This window comes from Phyllopteryx taeniolatus, chromosome 16, assembly GCF_024500385.1.
Source record: "Phyllopteryx taeniolatus isolate TA_2022b chromosome 16, UOR_Ptae_1.2, whole genome shotgun sequence".
In the NCBI taxonomy this organism is placed as follows: domain Eukaryota; kingdom Metazoa; phylum Chordata; class Actinopteri; order Syngnathiformes; family Syngnathidae; genus Phyllopteryx; species Phyllopteryx taeniolatus.
Genome location: NC_084517.1, coordinates 14,304,279 through 14,321,820, shown reverse-complemented (window position 1 = coordinate 14,321,820; position 17,542 = coordinate 14,304,279). Strand labels below are relative to the sequence as shown.

The 17,542-nt window shown below is 41.7% G+C and overlaps 1 protein-coding gene across 7 annotated transcripts; it reads right to left on the bottom strand.

Annotated features, from left to right (window-relative positions):
* Nucleotides 1-437: 437 nt before the first annotated feature.
* Nucleotides 438-16,668, bottom strand: rfx1a (regulatory factor X, 1a (influences HLA class II expression)). 7 transcript variants are annotated; one of them, XM_061750024.1, is made up of 18 exons: nucleotides 16,517-16,668; nucleotides 11,311-11,686; nucleotides 10,285-10,397; nucleotides 10,108-10,203; nucleotides 8,642-8,739; nucleotides 8,104-8,545; nucleotides 7,166-7,347; nucleotides 5,935-6,054; nucleotides 5,673-5,806; nucleotides 5,427-5,545; nucleotides 5,146-5,252; nucleotides 3,836-3,987; nucleotides 3,458-3,555; nucleotides 3,182-3,331; nucleotides 2,878-3,086; nucleotides 2,616-2,769; nucleotides 2,421-2,466; nucleotides 438-2,337 (listed from the first exon to the last, which is right to left on the bottom strand). In XM_061750024.1, exons 2-18 carry the CDS (start codon nucleotides 11,663-11,665, stop codon nucleotides 2,177-2,179), a joined length of 2,736 nt encoding a protein of 911 aa, XP_061606008.1. In that variant the 5' UTR covers nucleotides 11,666-11,686; nucleotides 16,517-16,668; the 3' UTR covers nucleotides 438-2,176. The 7 variants fall into 7 exon arrangements, with proteins under 7 accessions (XP_061606008.1, XP_061606010.1, XP_061606011.1 ...); XM_061750026.1 differs by having other exon boundaries at nucleotides 7,166-7,341; XM_061750027.1 differs by having other exon boundaries at nucleotides 7,166-7,377; nucleotides 8,155-8,545.
* Nucleotides 16,669-17,542: the final 874 nt, after the last annotated feature.

The window sequence follows — 17,542 nt, the reverse complement described above, 5'->3', positions numbered from 1 at the left end:
TTGCAGCTCTAGTTTCTATTGTTTTTCAAATATTTTATATTTTCAACTCATAAAATAGTCTTCATTTATCCCCAGAGGGGTAATTCAGGCATTGTTCTGATGTTTCAAATGAACAAGCAGGTACTGTACAGTAACATTTAAATTTTCCATGCATTTAGCCTGTTTACCTTCACATAGCATTTGCATTTTCCCAGTTGACAAAACCTATCAACATTCACAACTGTAATTACAGAAGTGTTTATTGTTCCAATCTGTGGTTTATGTGGCTGTGTAATGCTCTCTATTCTTCAGACAAACAGAAAAAAGGAAGTCGCAGCTGCAAGTCTGACACGCACAAGTTTCCGGGAATATTGTGTATAGTGCCGAATAGTCTTTGAACTTACTGCAAATTCACGATTGGTTCACTAAGTGAACTTTTCAGAAAATGGAAGAAGAAATGCAATTTTTAAAAGTCTTTAATGTATATATTTTAAAATTAAACATCTGGATTGCATTCTACCACCTCCAAAGGCACAGTCATACTTACAGTAGACCAAATCCATAAAACACTGCCACTGAACATCTTTACTTTGTGTTGTTCATAAGAAACAATGCACTTTAAAAAAAGACTAAACATTTTATTAAACAATGACATATTTTGTATCATTTCAAGACTAGCATGATATATAATCAGCTGTGGTATAGATTTGGACTCCCTAAAAATAATAGATGTGCTGGTTTGAGGCTTCAAACAGACCTTTAAAACAAGTAGGGCTACATGGTGGCGACTAAAAAGTCAAAGTAAAATCGCAATCTGGCGTGCCTATATTAACCAATCGTGACTGAGTGTTTACGAAGATGGGTTTATGACACAAAACAAAGCCATAGGCAGGAATGCATTGACTGATATGGTAGAAGACAGAGTAGTCACCACATGCTCCAAAAGGGGTGTGATGTTCATTTGAAATGTGACACCTGCACCTCACAATTTAACATACAACACAGCAAAGAAGATGAAAAAGATCTCAAGAGAATTGTGTCAGACTTGATGTAACACAATATGTGCAAGGAGGCTCGATTATAGCCCGTGTGTGTATAAGTCTTTAGATATGACATGAGGATTGATAACAGAACATACAATATAAAAAAAAATCAATAATTCACACAAGGGTCGTCTACAATGTGTGACATCACAGCACCATACACTGCACAACAGGTTCACTTGGTGACAATAAAACTCAAAAGAATGGAAAGTTTAACAGTGGGCTATGCCACTGTTCTTACTCAGGCACAGAAAAAAAGATTTCAAACGAGGATAAAAGAAAAAAGGCTTGGCACAGACATAGAAAAATACCATGAAGTGTGAGGACAAAATTATTTTCCAGAGGAAAATGAGGGCACAAGAATGTTCTAAATCAAAACAGGGATGAAGCACTTGAAACAAAAACATGTAACACACACTGAAAAGTTTTGCTTGCAACACATGGGAGTCCTTATTCCACAGCAGTGGCATTATCTGTACAGGTGTGTAGCAGCTGTGACAGGCACTCAGAGAAAACACCAATGTCTCTTTACAGGCCGTAAAATTGAACATGTCTCCCATGTTAAAATGAAAAAAAGTCTTAGGAATTATCTGTGGGTGAAAAATCATGCCGTGACTCACAACCACACAATCAGACTTACACACTTGATGTGAGCTCCATGTTCACTCAAACACACTGAGAAGACACACCAATACTTCCCACAACTTTGACTTTCCTGTAAAAAATAAAAAAATAAAAAACATTGGCAAACATTAAGAGCTCAAGGTCCAGTTATACACGCTGCTCTTTTTGATTCTTCGATTAAGTGGTGACATTTTGAGAAAAATCTAGTCACTATTTTCACAGACAGGAGACAGCCAGACTCTGAGTATCAATGCAGTGACTGGGTAAAATTCCTTCTTACAGATGTACACAAGTGAAGGTCAAAATGCAAATTGCATTTTTTTTGTATAAGGGTATCTGGTTCATCCAATCCATTTACGTGTTCATTTAATCCACCAAACAAGTATGTGTGTGCATTAACCAGCAAGAGAGACTAACAGTAAGCAGGACAGACTGCAGCAAAACTGTGCACAACATTTACAATAGCTCCTGTACATACACATGTCTTCTTTTTATATGATCAGTTCTTCCTTTGAGTGGTCTAATGCTGGTTAGTTATCAGCTGGTCCTGTAGTAAAGAGGACCCTCTGGTCTGTTCTGGCCAGCTTGGCAGGAGGCTCCAGAGACTCATCGCCTAACACAACAGCGTCTGCAGGCAGGGAAAGCTCCTGACTTTCCTCATCGCTTTCCTCCTCCTCTTCCTCTTCTTCTTCTGAACCAGACATGATTGAAAAGTTTCTTAGCACGTTTGAAATGCAGCTGGAGCAAGGTACTGCAATATTTCAGTGCAATTACCTTTGTCACCGTCCAGCATGTTTAGACCTCGTCCCAAACTGGCAAACTAATCACAAGATGGGGGATACATTATTCATTCATTCATCTTCTGTTCTGCTTATCCTCACTGGGGTCGCGGGCGGGGCATACATTATTTGAATGTAAATATGATGAGCATTATTTGTTGTGTTTAGGCATGCCTGCATGTGTCTTTACCTCTCCCATGACGGCAATGGGGGTCTCTCCTTTAGCCTGGGCTACTCTATGCTCTATCAGGTAGTACATGTACTCGTCATACAAAAGGCGGATCAGGTGAAAGGAGCCAAAACTGGCAGCACTGCGCAGTGTCAGGTCCCGAATCACCATGGAACTGAAGAACAGATGAGAGAAATTCAGCCAAGATGCAAATGTGGTTGGTTTGGTTGTTTAGAAAACTGGAATACAAATATGATCACACTTTGATTCTATTGTGCCACACCTGTAAAAAGACCACTTGAGCAGGAACAGCTTGGCAGCCTTAGGGAAGGTAGGACTGTGTTGGTGGGGTTTTAACACCTGGGAAACTACACCATCCAGCCAGGCAGCCCACTGCTCCAAGGAGTTCTGCTGCTGGAGGGTCAGCTTAAAGTCCTGCTCCAGTCGTTGGACGACGCGATCTTCACAGCGGCACACCCATGAAGCCTGCTCCTGTGCAGGGTGAACAGGATGAGAGCTATCTGTCAGTACGATATTAGATGGTCTGACCCAGTGCAACGTTCATGGCATTAACAAACTACATTAACCTGAACATTAGCAAAGTCAACACGGTTGAGGTCAGAGAGCATTTGGTTGATCTGGGCCGTGTTCTGGAGGACAGCACGAGCCGCCTGGGCCAGGTGGTTGAGACTGGTGTAGCGTCGCAGTGTCTGGGCAAATGCATTGGCTGATGTTACCTAACAGAACAGGAGAAATAGAGAGAAAACGTGTTAATGATGTGATTGGTGCACAGTGCTGTATGAAAAGCGACTAATCATTTTCAATTTGAGCTCATCCTCAGTACAAATAGAGCAGTGCTTTACCTTGATGCGGACCATTTCCTCAGGGATGTTCATCATTGCATTGGTCAGCCAGCTTTCCAGGCTTTTGGCAAAGTTCCGGATGGCTTGAGTTAAGGCACCTAATGGGAGAAGGAAAAAGGTATGACTGTAATGATCATAAAGCACTCAGTTAAGTGGACTGTTTAATTTAAATATGAAAACCAGATGTCTTAGCCAGAAATGGTTAATTGAGAAAACATGGGGTAAAACACCAAGAGATTCCTTCCCAGTGTTTTATGCATTTCAATGTCTGACAAATGGGGTGAAAATAAAAAAAGAAAAAAATTAAGTGATATACTTTCCATAATTTGACAGACATTACAAACTAACAACGCAGCCACATTTCTATAGATGCCTTACTGGGTATTGGCCTGAGGACATCAGGGATGAGGATCTCCACCAGGCCCTGATACAGGCTGTTGTCACAGTCACGGGTCCAACGCAGCACCGGGTCATACTTGCACAGCAGCACCAGGCAGGACTTCGGGAGACGCTTTTCTGATTCATCGTGACTAGTAACATACGGTTTTAATTAATATATTGTATTTCTATGCCCACTAGTAATGCAACTTCAAAATGTTCTTTGTACGTGCTGGACAAAAAAGATTTTAAAAGGTTTACCTGTACATCTCAACCTCTGTTACCACAATCAGCGATTGATTTGCATAATTTTTTTAAATTAGCTGATGTGACTCGATAATATCGGGTGTCCCTAAAGTCACTATACACTTCCTTTTTTCTATCTTCCTTTAATCGTAACAGGTATCATTCAGACAGACGTCAGGCCATCAGCGTTTGCCATCATGGGCTTTGCAGTTTTTGTAATCATTCCCTTGCCCATGACTCGCCAATTGACATAGGAGCAGTGTTGCGAAATTGACGCCTGGTAAAAGGTTTGTCTGCTCCCGACTGCAGTTCAGCGCCAGTTTGAGAAGCTTTATGGCCATCTTATTGCTCTTACATGTTATACAATTTCCACTATCCATGGAAAACCACACAGCAGAAGCCCTGCTACTACCACCACTGATGAAAACACTGAACCTCTAGATCAGGTACTTGGGCAAAGCCAGGGAAAGTCTATCTGGAGGGCTGCACTGGAACTCAGCATCAACAAAGGTTCAGCTGATGCTTTGGAGCGCTTTACCCATACGTACCGACTTCAGGTTGTTGTGCATCATTGCTTTGAACAACCTGCAGCCCTCCGGATAGAATTTTTCTGGCTTTGTGCGAACATTTGGTCTAGGAGTTTGGTGTTTTCATCAGTGGTGGTAGTAGCAGGTCTCCCACTGTGTGGTTTGTCAAAAACAGATCCTGTTTAGACAACTTGAAATTGATAGTGTAAATTATACACACTGCGATTGGCTGGTGACCAGTTCGGGGTGTACCGCGCCTCTCGCCCGAAGATAGCTGGGATAGGCTCCAGCATGCCCGCGACCCTAGTGAGGATAAGCGGAATGGAAGATGAATGAATGAATTATACACACATTGGAGCAGTGTGACCACCATAAAGCTTCTCAAACTGCCACTCAATGTAAGTCTGGGACAGAAAAAACAAGGTTAATTGTTAATCAATGGGCAAGGGAATGACAAATTGAAAAGCCCGAGCTGTTAAATGCTGATAGCCTCACGTAATTATGGGAATGACTTTGTGAGAAGTCTGGACCACTCACACAGCCAGTGTGGCATCTCCAGCCTGACTCTGACTGAACCTCCAGAAGCTTTTCCATAGGGTCTCCACCAGGGTAAATTGAAGATTGACCATCACGTCCAGTATGGCCTGACAGAAAAGATAGGAATCATAGCACAGCTTAGCAGTATACTAAATAATCAAGCTTTTGACATTAGCTGAGCCCTGAATATTGTTAGTCCATTTGCATGTATTGTCTTTTACACAAAGGTAAAAAATACTTTGTGTTAGAGCCAGCTAACCTGATTTCTCCCACTTCATTACCTCACAGTGTTCTCTGTAGAGCAGCTGAAAGCTCTTTATGTGATCCAGTTCAATACCCTCAGGTGGGGGCTTCCCCTGGAGGTCAATATCTGGAAACTCTGGCAGTGTTCTGGTTGCATCTGGCCAAAGGACACATGACATAAAAACTTAATTAGAAAGGTCATTAATAAAAGGGAGGATGATTTCCTATCATAATTATATGATTAGATGGCTTCTGTTTACTGCCACCCAAAGAAAATAACTAACCAAGGAACTGCTGGTACTGCTGAACCTGGGTGCTGATGTCCACCTGTCCAGATCCCTGTTGTTGGAGTTGCTGCTGTCCTGCTCCCGAAGCTGTCCCATTGGTCATTCCCTCCACTTTATGCACAGGCTTCAACCTGATTGGACAGGGAGAAAGAACATGAGACAACACAGGCACAATCATGATGATTGCAACCAAACAATCCATCTGGATACACTGGAAATAAATGTTACCGAAAGGTCTACAGTAAGGTGATGCGGGTACCTTTGTTTTTGAGAGAAAGGCTGCTGCCTCATAGCCAGATGTTGCTGATCTTCCATTAGGCGGAGAAGAGAAGATCCTGCCTTGATTCTTAGACCATAGTAATGGTATTTAGAATTGCCCCTGTCAGGTACAGAAAATGTCCTTTATTTCACATATTGAATATGTATTGGAAAATTACATTAGGAGAGGAGTGACATCTAAAACAACCATCAGAATGCAAACTAAATAAAATGACTACACAGAATATTCTTGTTTAATTTCAAATGTAAATTTCAAACTGGCTGAACAAACAAAGTTACAGTGTCTTCTCTGGTGTCAAACTCACAAACCCTCACGCATGCTGTGTTTTCATCAAAGCCCACGTTTCCTCCCACACTAAGAACATTTTCCAAAGCTTTAAGATATTGCACACAATTTATCCCCTTGAGATGAATTCCACAGCACAAGAAACAACAATTTTGATACTACTTGAGATCTATCTTTATATACATTTAATGCAAACAACTAGTGGGATGAAGGGTATGTCACACAGCTCTTTACTGATGTCCATCGGTGTTTTATATATATATATATATATATATATATACAGGGTGATTGAAAAGTAACTCCCTATTTTAAAATACTTAGAATTGATTCACATGTTGCAATATTTTTCTCAATTTTATTTTGTGTATGTTACATGATGTATGGCAATTAAATCTATGTTCTTGTTTTCTTTGCAGATCGATTATTTTGTTTAAAATTTGAAAGCCCTACAAACCTTACAAAGCCCCACAAGAGTTCCTTGTGAAATCAGTTAATGCGGTTCCCAGACGGCTTGAGAAACTGGTGGCTAATGTTGGCGCCCATATCGAATTATAAATAAAACTCCATGCAATACACTTTCTTCTCTTGTTCATTTCTTGTAAGAATTATAGTTCAGAAATAAATTAAAAGTACTTAAAAATAGGGAGTTACTTTTCAATGACCCTGTGTGTGTGTGTATGTATATATATATATATATATATATATATATATATATATATATATATATATATATATAGCGAGAGAGCGAGAGAGAGAAAGAGAGAGAGGATAAGGTATCTGCCATTGTCTCAGATATTGATTTTCACACTAAAGACACAAAACATGTGGCATCATATTGAGATCAGGCAGCCTGTTGCAAGTCGAGTTGTGTCTGAAAAGGTTATACATGGTTCTAAATGTGCCTAAATTCAATGACACATCTTACCGTGTGCCAAGGCGTCGAGTGCGTAGTCCCATGAAAACGGATCGAATGAGTTTCCCGAAAGAGGCAGCATTAACAGGCTCGAGCTTCTGCTCCTGACAATGTAGCAGGTAGTGGCAGTAGAGGGTCGAGCGTGGCAGACTGACTCCTTCGGCAGTCTCGTAGTTGTCCAGCAACCACTGTACCTGACCGGCAGGCAAGGGAAAAGCAGGAGACTGGTGCAATTAGCAAATATAAAGCATTCAAACATTCAGAACACAACTTAAAATACATACACTACTCACAATAAATTATATTGGGTTTTTGGGTGAAGGTTAAATTAAATTTGCCTTTAAAGGTTATAGGACATTTTAGGTTCATCGTGAAATTTCACTGGAAATCTGAATACAGTATCCCTAACTTTCTGTGAGTAGTGTATGCATGATTGCATGCACATATATTTTATATATACAGACACAAACCAATTTAAGTTTGCAGATTATTTTTTTAATGAAAACATAAATAGCCTTGTGTGCGTGCCGTGGCATACAACATTGGTATGCAATGAATTAATGACTTGGTATACTGATGGAATGTCTGCCAAACATAAGTTGGTAACCATTTTCATATGGAATTCTATATGATGCTTTGGGGATGGCAAACAGTTTTGGGGCATTTCAGGCAAATCAAAGGCACCCCTGTTCATGCACTGCAATGGTATGAAAGCAATGAGGTCATGGTTTGGTTTTTCTTTAGCTGGAAATCACAGTTAAAAATCCGATATTCTTCAACAGCCTCAAATGGGTTCAGTAACAGAATATTGGGTTGTATTACAATTGTGGTCGGAATCTCCGCATTTTTAATTGTGCTTTCCACTTGACGACATCAGTGCGCAGCACCAAAGGGTTGTGCAAATGAAAACAGAATAAAAAGAAATTCCATTGCTTGGAGCCTCTGCATACCTTCTTGTCTGCCGACGGCACGCTACTCTCCTCGCCCTCTGTTATACTCACAGTGGCTGGGGAGGCGCGGGCGGTGTGGGAGTAGCTCTGGCTGTTGCCAGCTGACCCGCCACTGCTACTGCTGCTGCTGCTGCTGCTGCCCAACATGTAACCCCCCTGGATCACATAACTTCCTGTGGCACCACCATTAGTGCCTGTCCCATCCCCTGACCCATTTGCAGTACCACCTGTGGATACCACTGTGGCCCCTCCCCCTGTTGCACTGCTAGGCTGTGCCACAAACATGGACACGGCTCCTGTTGTGCCAGTGGTCACTGAGACAGTTAGAGGGGTACCAGGGGTGGAGGCCTGTGTGCCTGAGGTTGGCTGACCTTCATAATACTGGCCAGAGGTGGTCTGGGTGTACAGGGCTGTGTCAGTATAAGGGAAGGTGCCGGAACGACTGTACGGAAGATCAAAACAGATGTTAGGACCTTGAGTAGTAAAACTGTAACAGTAAAAGTTTGTTTGCCATTATAAGATAGGAAATGATTCTAACATAGTGCTGGTGGTGTAGTTGGCATCTCCTCCTTCCACATACTGCACCTGATTAGTGTACACATGTTGTACCTGCACTGGTGTAAGCTGCTGTTGGACCTAAGGAAACACAAATGAACACAAACTTCTATAATGCCTAGGGCATCTCGAGATATTTTATATTTTAAATAAAGCGGTGCCTTGAGATACAAGTGACCTGACTTATGAGTTTTAAAGATACGAGTCGTCATCTGGTCGATTTTTTTGCTTTGACTTGCGGGTGCAAACTTGAGGTATAAGCACCATATGGTAGCAGTAACCCCAGCTCAATTCACTTAACAATAAGCAGCAGTTGGGCAAATAACAAACAATTAATCAAAAAGGAGGCTTCAAGCTGTTGATGTTTATTGTCAAAGATGAAACAAGGAGAATTACAAGTTTAAAACAACCACATAGCTTGCCTTAGTAAATAAAGTCTGGTTATCGAAATGCTAAAAAACAGTGAAAAAGGCCAATGACATGCTAACGGTTAGCATCGATAGAGGTGGTTTTAGAACCCTATAAGCAACAGATATTTAAACGCAAACAGTGGAGCAATACATGTATACAGATAATATAATGATACTCACAGGGATATATTCTTTATCTTCTACCCATCTACTAATATAGCATTTTACTGAGTCACTTACAGTAGTAGTAAAAGAAGTACAATTCTTCTTTCTATGTGTCTGAATGCCTGTATTATACTGCCTCCCGGTGGCCAAGGCAGGCACACCAGAAGGAGCAGCACAATGAATTGAATTGCTGCATTAAATCATGATGCACAAATTGTTTAATTTCTTTACATTCTGTTTAATTATGTTATAACTTTATGTTATTTTTTTTTAAATTACAATATTATAGTGCTATTTTTCCTTATTAAAACTGCAAACACTTTTTTGTTTTGTTTTTTGGGGGTGGCTGGAACAGATTAATGGCATTTCCATTCATTTCAATGGGGAAAGATGATTTGAGATACAAGTGACTGGGTACAAGCATGTGTTTTGCGTTACAAGCGTGGTCACGGAACAAATTAAACTTGCATCTCAAGGCACTACTGTACATTAAAAAATAGTCACTAATTTATGAACACCAGTTAACTCCATTGCTGCTATCTCCCTTGTGTCCCTGACCTACTTGGTTGTAGCTGGTAGCAGCAGGCAGCTGGTCTTTCTCCACATGCATAGAGAGCCAGTAGATTGACTGCCTATAGTGAATGATGTCCAGTGGGATCTAGATGAGTTTTCCAGTCTGCAGTCTGCTCTGGGGCCTAAGCGCTGTCCTAGTCCTACACTTCATGATGACTTTCTTCCATGGATTATTTGATTTGACTAACGCCACCACATGGATGATGTGTTGAAAATACAAACTAGGCACTCACGGTCGCAGCTGAGGATAATTTTCAATTGTACACTTCGCATTATAATTCAGAACTCATTATGACCTTACCTCTGGGCTGAGATGAACAGGCTGTAGACTGGTGACGCTTAGCTGTGCGCTAGCCTCAGTCTTAGCTATATGAGAGGTGGCCTGGACCACAGACCTCTACGCAAACAAAGATATGGCAAGCTTTAGGGGGAGCAAGGGACAATAAACAAATGTGTTTTGCACAGGTGGGCGGTTTACCTGCTGGGCAGTTTGGACCTGTTGAACGACTTGCGTGGGCACTCCTGTCTGCACGACAGCTGGAGGGGAACTAGAGTCGGATACACTGTCGCTTGAGTGGAGGGAGCCCTCTGCTAGACAAGTAACACATATAAATTGGTGACAAGATGTTCATATGCAATTGCAATTGTCATTGGACCACTAGTGCTATGTGCCATTCCTGCATCAAATGCTTTAAATCAGCCTTTTCAAAACAAAGGTCATTGTTCTGTTTTTGGTGGTGCCTGATTGTGAATACTGTAAGTTATTTTTTAAATAATGAAGTAGGTACACAATTTTATTCATGTTTGTTATCTAAATTCATGTCAGTACTGTAGTGTTCTTTATCCTTACTTTACAAGTACAGGTATCTTGTGGCAATACATCACATATGCATGATGTACTTCAGTAAACTGGGGACTGGGGAGGAACTGAATTAAAACGTAGGTCTTGGACTGAAATAGTTTGGGAAAGCCTGCTTTAAGCTATGCACCATTCAGATGACATGGTGAGGTGGAGTTTGTTTTTTTTCTACCATGTGCTTTTTGTGGCGGCACAGTGGCCGACTGGTTAGAGCCTCAGCCTCACAGTTCTGAGGACCCGGGTTCTGTGTGGAGTTTGCATGCTCTCCCCGTGCCTGCGTGGGTTTTCTCCGGGCACTCCGGTTTCCTCCCACATCCCAAAAACATGCATTAATTGGAGACTCTAAATTGCCCATAGGTGTGAGTGTGAATGGTTGTTTGTTTCTATGTGCCCTGCGATTGGCTGGCAACCAGTTCAGGGTGTACCCCGCCTCCTGCCCGATGACAGCTGGGATAGGCTCCAGCACGCCCGCGACCCTAGTGAGGAGAAGCGGCTCAGAAAATGGATGGATGAATGTGCTTTTTGTCTCAGAATAATGAAAGGTTGCATGAACTATAAACATTATCAGTAAAATCAACATATCATGTGATGAACACAGACATCTGTTGATGTTGATGTACAGAGCTAAATGGTGTGGCTCATTACCTGTAACTGTAACAACGATGTACTGAGGAGCACTTTGGGCATTTCCAGACTGTGTGGGGGAGCCTTGGATTGCTGCTGTTACATAATGTGTCTGTGCAGACTGGGTTTGAGCTGTGGCCTGGGTTTGACTGCCAGCACTGGGCTTCTGAGTGCTGATGGAAGTGGCTTGTTCAGTGGGTGCAGTCTGGGCTGTCGGGGTGACAACGGTAGGGGTGACCACCGTGGTCTGAATCTCAGCCAGGAACTGAGGGGCAGATGCAGGTGTGGAGCTGGCATCAGGCTGTCCAGATGTGACAACAGTCCCTTGAGATGGGGCTGCTGGCTGGATCTCGCCGACATAGCCCGAAGTAGCCATTACACTGGCTGGGTAATCACCCTGGAAGCAAGAAACAAATATAATTATCTTAAGGATATGTAAAGGATGCTGGAGTTAAATTCTACATGAACAAGACACTACCAATGCTGAACACAGAAACCTCGAAGCATCTTTCCTTTTAGTTGCATATAGCAAAGAAAATTAAAATAATTTAGAGTGCAGTTTGTTAAATACAATGGGGAGCTGATTTAATCGGCCAGTATAAACCTTTTTCAAATTGGCAAAAGTCGGACGATTTTTTATTTCTTTTAACACATTAACACATTGCAACATAAGACAAAGATAATAACATAAAAAAAATGCAAATTAAAAAAAAAAGATTTGTGCCAATTTTTCTCTCTGTTGTAATATAATGTAGTAATTAATATAAAGTTGCAAATATTAAAGGACAAAATATGGTTAAACAGTCAAGTGTTGTGCCTATAATTCATATATTTATTGTTGTACATTAAGGGACCAGAAAATAAGTTATTTCATTCATTATACATTTTCAAATTTAATCTGCCGATTAATTTGTTATCTGAATTTTATTCCGCCAAATATCGTAATCGGCATCTATCGACCGGGGCCTAATGACAAACTATCATGATTAGGCTCACAATGTCATATGATTGTCTTTCCATATCAACTCTCTTTAAATAAGGCATTCGTAATAAAAGTTGGATGCATTTCGAATACTCAAAAATAAATATAATTTGTTCCCTGGATGCAAATGTACCTATGAAATACTGCTTGGCAGTTAATGATACAGCTCATGTGGAAGCCACCAGCGAAGTAGAGCATTAGTGTCTTATTACCTGTAATGTGATCACACTGGCTCTTAACTGTGGTATAATCTTGCAAAGGAATATGGTGCATTGCTATACACTCTGCTATATTGTAAGAACAAAAATTATCTGAACAATCCATGGGGGTCCGATGAACAAGAAAGCTTAGTTTTGATTGACACAGGTGTTAGTTTTACATTGATTAATGTGGGCTCACTTTACATTGGTGTATAACTGCACCAAACTGAGAGGTACCCATCGCATAGAAGTAAATAAACATGAATATCTTTGTAAAGGCAGAATCTTGCATAAATGTCTTGCATTGGGTCTCATTAGTTTGTGCTGTACGTAATGCTATGGCTGTAAAGTGGTGTGGTGTCTGTTTTTTTGTCACAATGCCATGAGATTTCATTTACTTTGTAAACAAAACAAAAAAAGAGGTGGGTAGTAACAAGCAATATACACTATGTTACTATGGGATAAATTGTACATTTTGAGAATATTTTTTTAAAAGAAAAAACACTACTTTTACTTTGTTACATAGTATTTTTATCTACAAGTATTTATTATACTTGCACAATCTGTTTTGCTGTGTCAAAGAGACTTCTGTCACGTGACCGTTTCACCAATCCAACGTAATGAGTCTAACGACGAGACGTTTGACTCCATTCCACCAATAAAACAGCGCCAGGCAGTCACATGACCACACACAGTCTCCGCGGCCCCACACAGAAGGAAAGTTTTCAAAGTGACTCATTTACCTGAAACTTGGCAGAAATCTGTATTTACCATATGCAGATAGGCTCTAGCTCACTTGTGACCTGAATGAGGATAAGTGCTATAAAAAATGGATGGAAGGACTACAAAAATGAACAGCTACTGTATGTCAAGTGTTGTCATCTGTGCCTGGCGGGAAAATGTCAGCATTTCAGCCTGCAAGAACTCTAGCTGGAACTTGAGAAACATACAAGAGGCTGTCTCAGTTTGTGTTTGCACGTGAATGCAAAATGCCGTTTGTCCAACCCACTCACACCCGTTTGAGCTCTCTGTAGAAAGGGTTGTTTGCATTCAAAAAGGAGCAGGGAGAAAATCTATCTGCAATGTATGCACAGCACTGAAGATAAAGATGTAATTTGGCAGAACCTGCATTGTTTTTGAATAATGAAACAGATGTCAGTATTGCTGATAAATGTGGATGAAGCCACCTGCTAAAGTTCAATATAATCAAGTTGTTTATTGACAGTAATTATATAATCAATCATCTATGTCATGTGACCCTATTGTACTAATTCACTGAAAATCATTTATTGTGGCTGAATTTACCTCTGTTTATGTTATTATATTTAAAAAATGTTTTAAAGTGTTAGTGTTGGGCAATATTAGTATTGCCATATTCCTATTTTGTAATAAATCAGAAGTTACCAATTATTCAGTACTTGAGTAGTTTTTTTTTTTTTTTTTTACTAAATACTCTTACTCAAGCAATTATTTGGAGGTCTACTTTTTACTTTTACTTGAGTCACATTATTTGGCTGTAGCTCAGTAGGTAGAGCAGGTTGTCCAGTGACCGAAATCAGTGACTGTTCGCATGTCGAAGTCTCTTTGGGCAAGAAACTGAAACATAATTTGCTCCTGGGAGCGCCTTGCTTGGCAGCAGTCGCCCATTGGTATATGAATTTGTGTGTGAGTGGGTGAATGTGAGGCTTTGTAACGCGCTTTGGGCACTGTGATGGTGTAGATAAAGCGCTATATAAGTGCAGTCCATTTACCATTTAAAGCAACAGTACTATTGAGTATCCATCCATCCATGTTCTACCGCTTATCCGAGGTCGGATTGCGGGGGCAGTAGCTTTAGCAGGGACGCCCAGACTTCTCTCTCCTCAGCCACTTCATCAGGCTCTTCTGGGGGGATCCCGAGGCGTTCCCAGGCCAGCCGAGAGACATAGTCTCCCTCTCTTCACCCGAGAGTCCAAGACCGCAAGTCCGATGACACGACCACAAAGTCGATCATTGAACTGCGACCTAGGGTGTCCTGGTGCCAAGTGCACGTGTGGACACCCTTATGCTTGAACATGGTGTTCGCTATGGACAATCCGTGATGAGTGCAGAAGTCCAATAACAGAACACCACTCGGGTTCAGATCGGGGGGGGACCGTTCCTCCCAATCACACCCTTCCAGGTCTCAATGTCATTGCCCACGTGAGCTTTGAAGTCCCCCAGCAGAATGATGGAGTCCCCACCACGAGTGCTGTCCAGCACCCCATCTAAGGACTTCAAAAAGGGTGGGTACTCTGAACTGCTGTTTGGTGCATAGGCACAAACAACAGTCAGGACCCGTCCCCCCACCCAAAGGCGGAGGGAGGCTACCCTCTCGTCCACCGGGGTAAACCCCAATGTACAGGCGCCTCTCACCGTGGGCAACTCCAGACTATATCTAGTCGGAACTTCTCGACCTTGCACACCAGCTCGGGGTCCTTCCCTGCCAGAGACATTCCACGTCCCTAGAGCCAGCTTCTGTAGCCGGGGATTGGATCGCCAAGGTCCCTTCCTTCGGCCAGCTCACAATGCACCTGACCCCTATGGCCCCTCCCAGGCGGTGAGCGCATGGGAAGGGGGAGCCACATTACCCTTTCGGGCTGTGCCCGGCCGGGCCCCATGGGCGCAGGCCCGGCCACCAGGCGCTCGCCTTCGAGCCCCCTCCAGGCCTGGCTCCAGATGGCGGCCCCGGTGACCCGTGTCCGGGCAAGGGAAAACGTCTTCCTGAATTTTTCATCTTCATAGAGGTTTTTGGAGCTGTGCTTTGTCTGGTCCCTCACCTAGGACCTGTTTGCCATGGGTGACCCTGCCAGGGGCATAAAGCCCCAAACAACTTAGCTCCTAGGATCATTGGGACACACAAACCCCTCCACCACGATAAGGTGACAGCTCAAGGAAGGGTACTATTGAGTACAATATATATATATATATATATATATATATATATATTTACCACAAATTATGTATCTTTCATCAACTATCCAGCTATCTATGTCAGTGATGTATATATATATATATATATAATAAATATAAACAATGAAATAGTGTTCCACGTGAGGACTGAACTCAAAAGGTACAATTAACCTGTCTATCCACCTGTTGCCATTCATGCAACAGAATAAAATATTTGTGTTTACCTAAAAGGCCCAGATTTAACACTTAACAAGTACATTTGTGAGTACATTGAGACAATATCACCATTATTTAACTGTCTTTTGTGACATGTTTGGTGGTATACTGTGAGATTTTATTTCTAATGCAAAATATGTTCCTTGGAATGGCATTGCATTGTCAAATGTTATACAGATAAATGCTTCCATCTTGTTATATAGGATTATAAATAAAGCATACAGTACACCCATACAGACGCTTTCTGTTGCCACGCCTCTTCAATCGTCAATGTCCGCCACATGCCTTCGCTGGCTGCCTCTCTTGACTATCACAATATTTATTCGGAAAGCAACATGGTCGTCTCCCTATTTAAACGCTACCGCATTTATTCTTCAACTGTTCTTCGGATCATGACTATCCTAAATCGGCATCTCTTTGTGTATCAAACGCTACGTGCCCATTGACTTTTGTGATCAGACGCTGTTGAATCCGCGTTGCAGGAAAAGGTCGAATATAACGGCGACACACGGCACGGCTAACTAGGAAGTCGCTGTTTGGGGATAAAATAAAACAAGCCAGGTGTGGCGTGACTCCACTGACGCCAAATATCGCCCCAACTGAGCTCGCGAGCGCCTCAACAACCGCCATTTTGTAACTGTTACCTTTCGCTTTTGACATCGCCATAACAACGGCCCGCAGCATCCGTGGCTGCGTCGTCACGGCAGGCAGACTGCACTGACAAGCCAAAGACGAGTGGGCGCAAAAAGAAAGCTACACGACACATTATCGCCACTACGGCTAGCTTGCAGAGCAATATTACAATTCAGCTTCCTGATAGAAACAAGGGGTTTAAAAAAAAAAAAAAAAAAAAAAGACCGCTTCATTTCATCCATTCCGTGTGCGCCACGGGCTTCACCTGTGATTCCACGTGTGTATTTCCCGGCGTTAAAAGCTCTTCTTTTAAATTTATGGCCGATTGAGTCGTTGTTGTTGATTCTCGTTGCCGGGTTCTTGTCGCCAGGGCTACCGTGGCTATGGCGCTTCGTCCTCACCAGGGCAACTGTTGCTACCCACCCCACTCCCTTTCCTCCCCCTCCGTGCCCCTGATTGGCTGGCTGCGACCAAATTCTCTTAAAGTGACAGTACCATCATATTTTTACGACAAAGCCCCTACACGCCCATTTTTTTCTGACCGTCTCCAAGCAAATACAGTACTATGCGAGTAATCCAAATGGTTTTAACATATTGTTAGCATAATGCACCCAAGTAATTTTTTTTTTGCTTTCGGAAAGAAAAACAGGAAAGAAAAAAAATCAACACACAAGAAGAGTCCGGTTGCTTCGATTCAACCTTTGTGGATTATCATGACCTGGATGACTGAGAATCAATACAGACATAAAGAAAAAACAAATTTTTAGCAAGCACATTTGTATTTCGATGTCATCACTTGCCTTTAAAAAAATGGCCTAATTCTTATTTTTTATTTATTTTTTAACCAAAATTGTCTATTTTTGATTGCCACCTCTGCTGAAATCAGCTACATCCTCAGTTGAACATATCATGCAGTTCTACCCCTGACATTAAAATATTAATAAAGATAATATATTTAATATATTTGGTTCCGTTTTTTTTTTATATATTAAAAAAAACAAAAATAAAAACTGAAAAAATGACCTTATATTTAAGGGTGACAGTAGGATCATTTTTATGAAATTGCATGTATGATATTTGTTTGGCAAGGTGGAACGGTGAGCGACTGGTTTGCACATCTGCCTCACAATTCAGAGGTCGATGGTTCAAATCCAGGCTCTGGGCTTCCTGTGTGTAGTTTACGATGCATAGTCTCCCCATACCTGCGTGGGTTTTCTCTAGATAATACAGTTTCCCCCACATTCCCAAAACATTCATGGTAGGTTAATTGAAGACTCTAAATTGTCGTAGA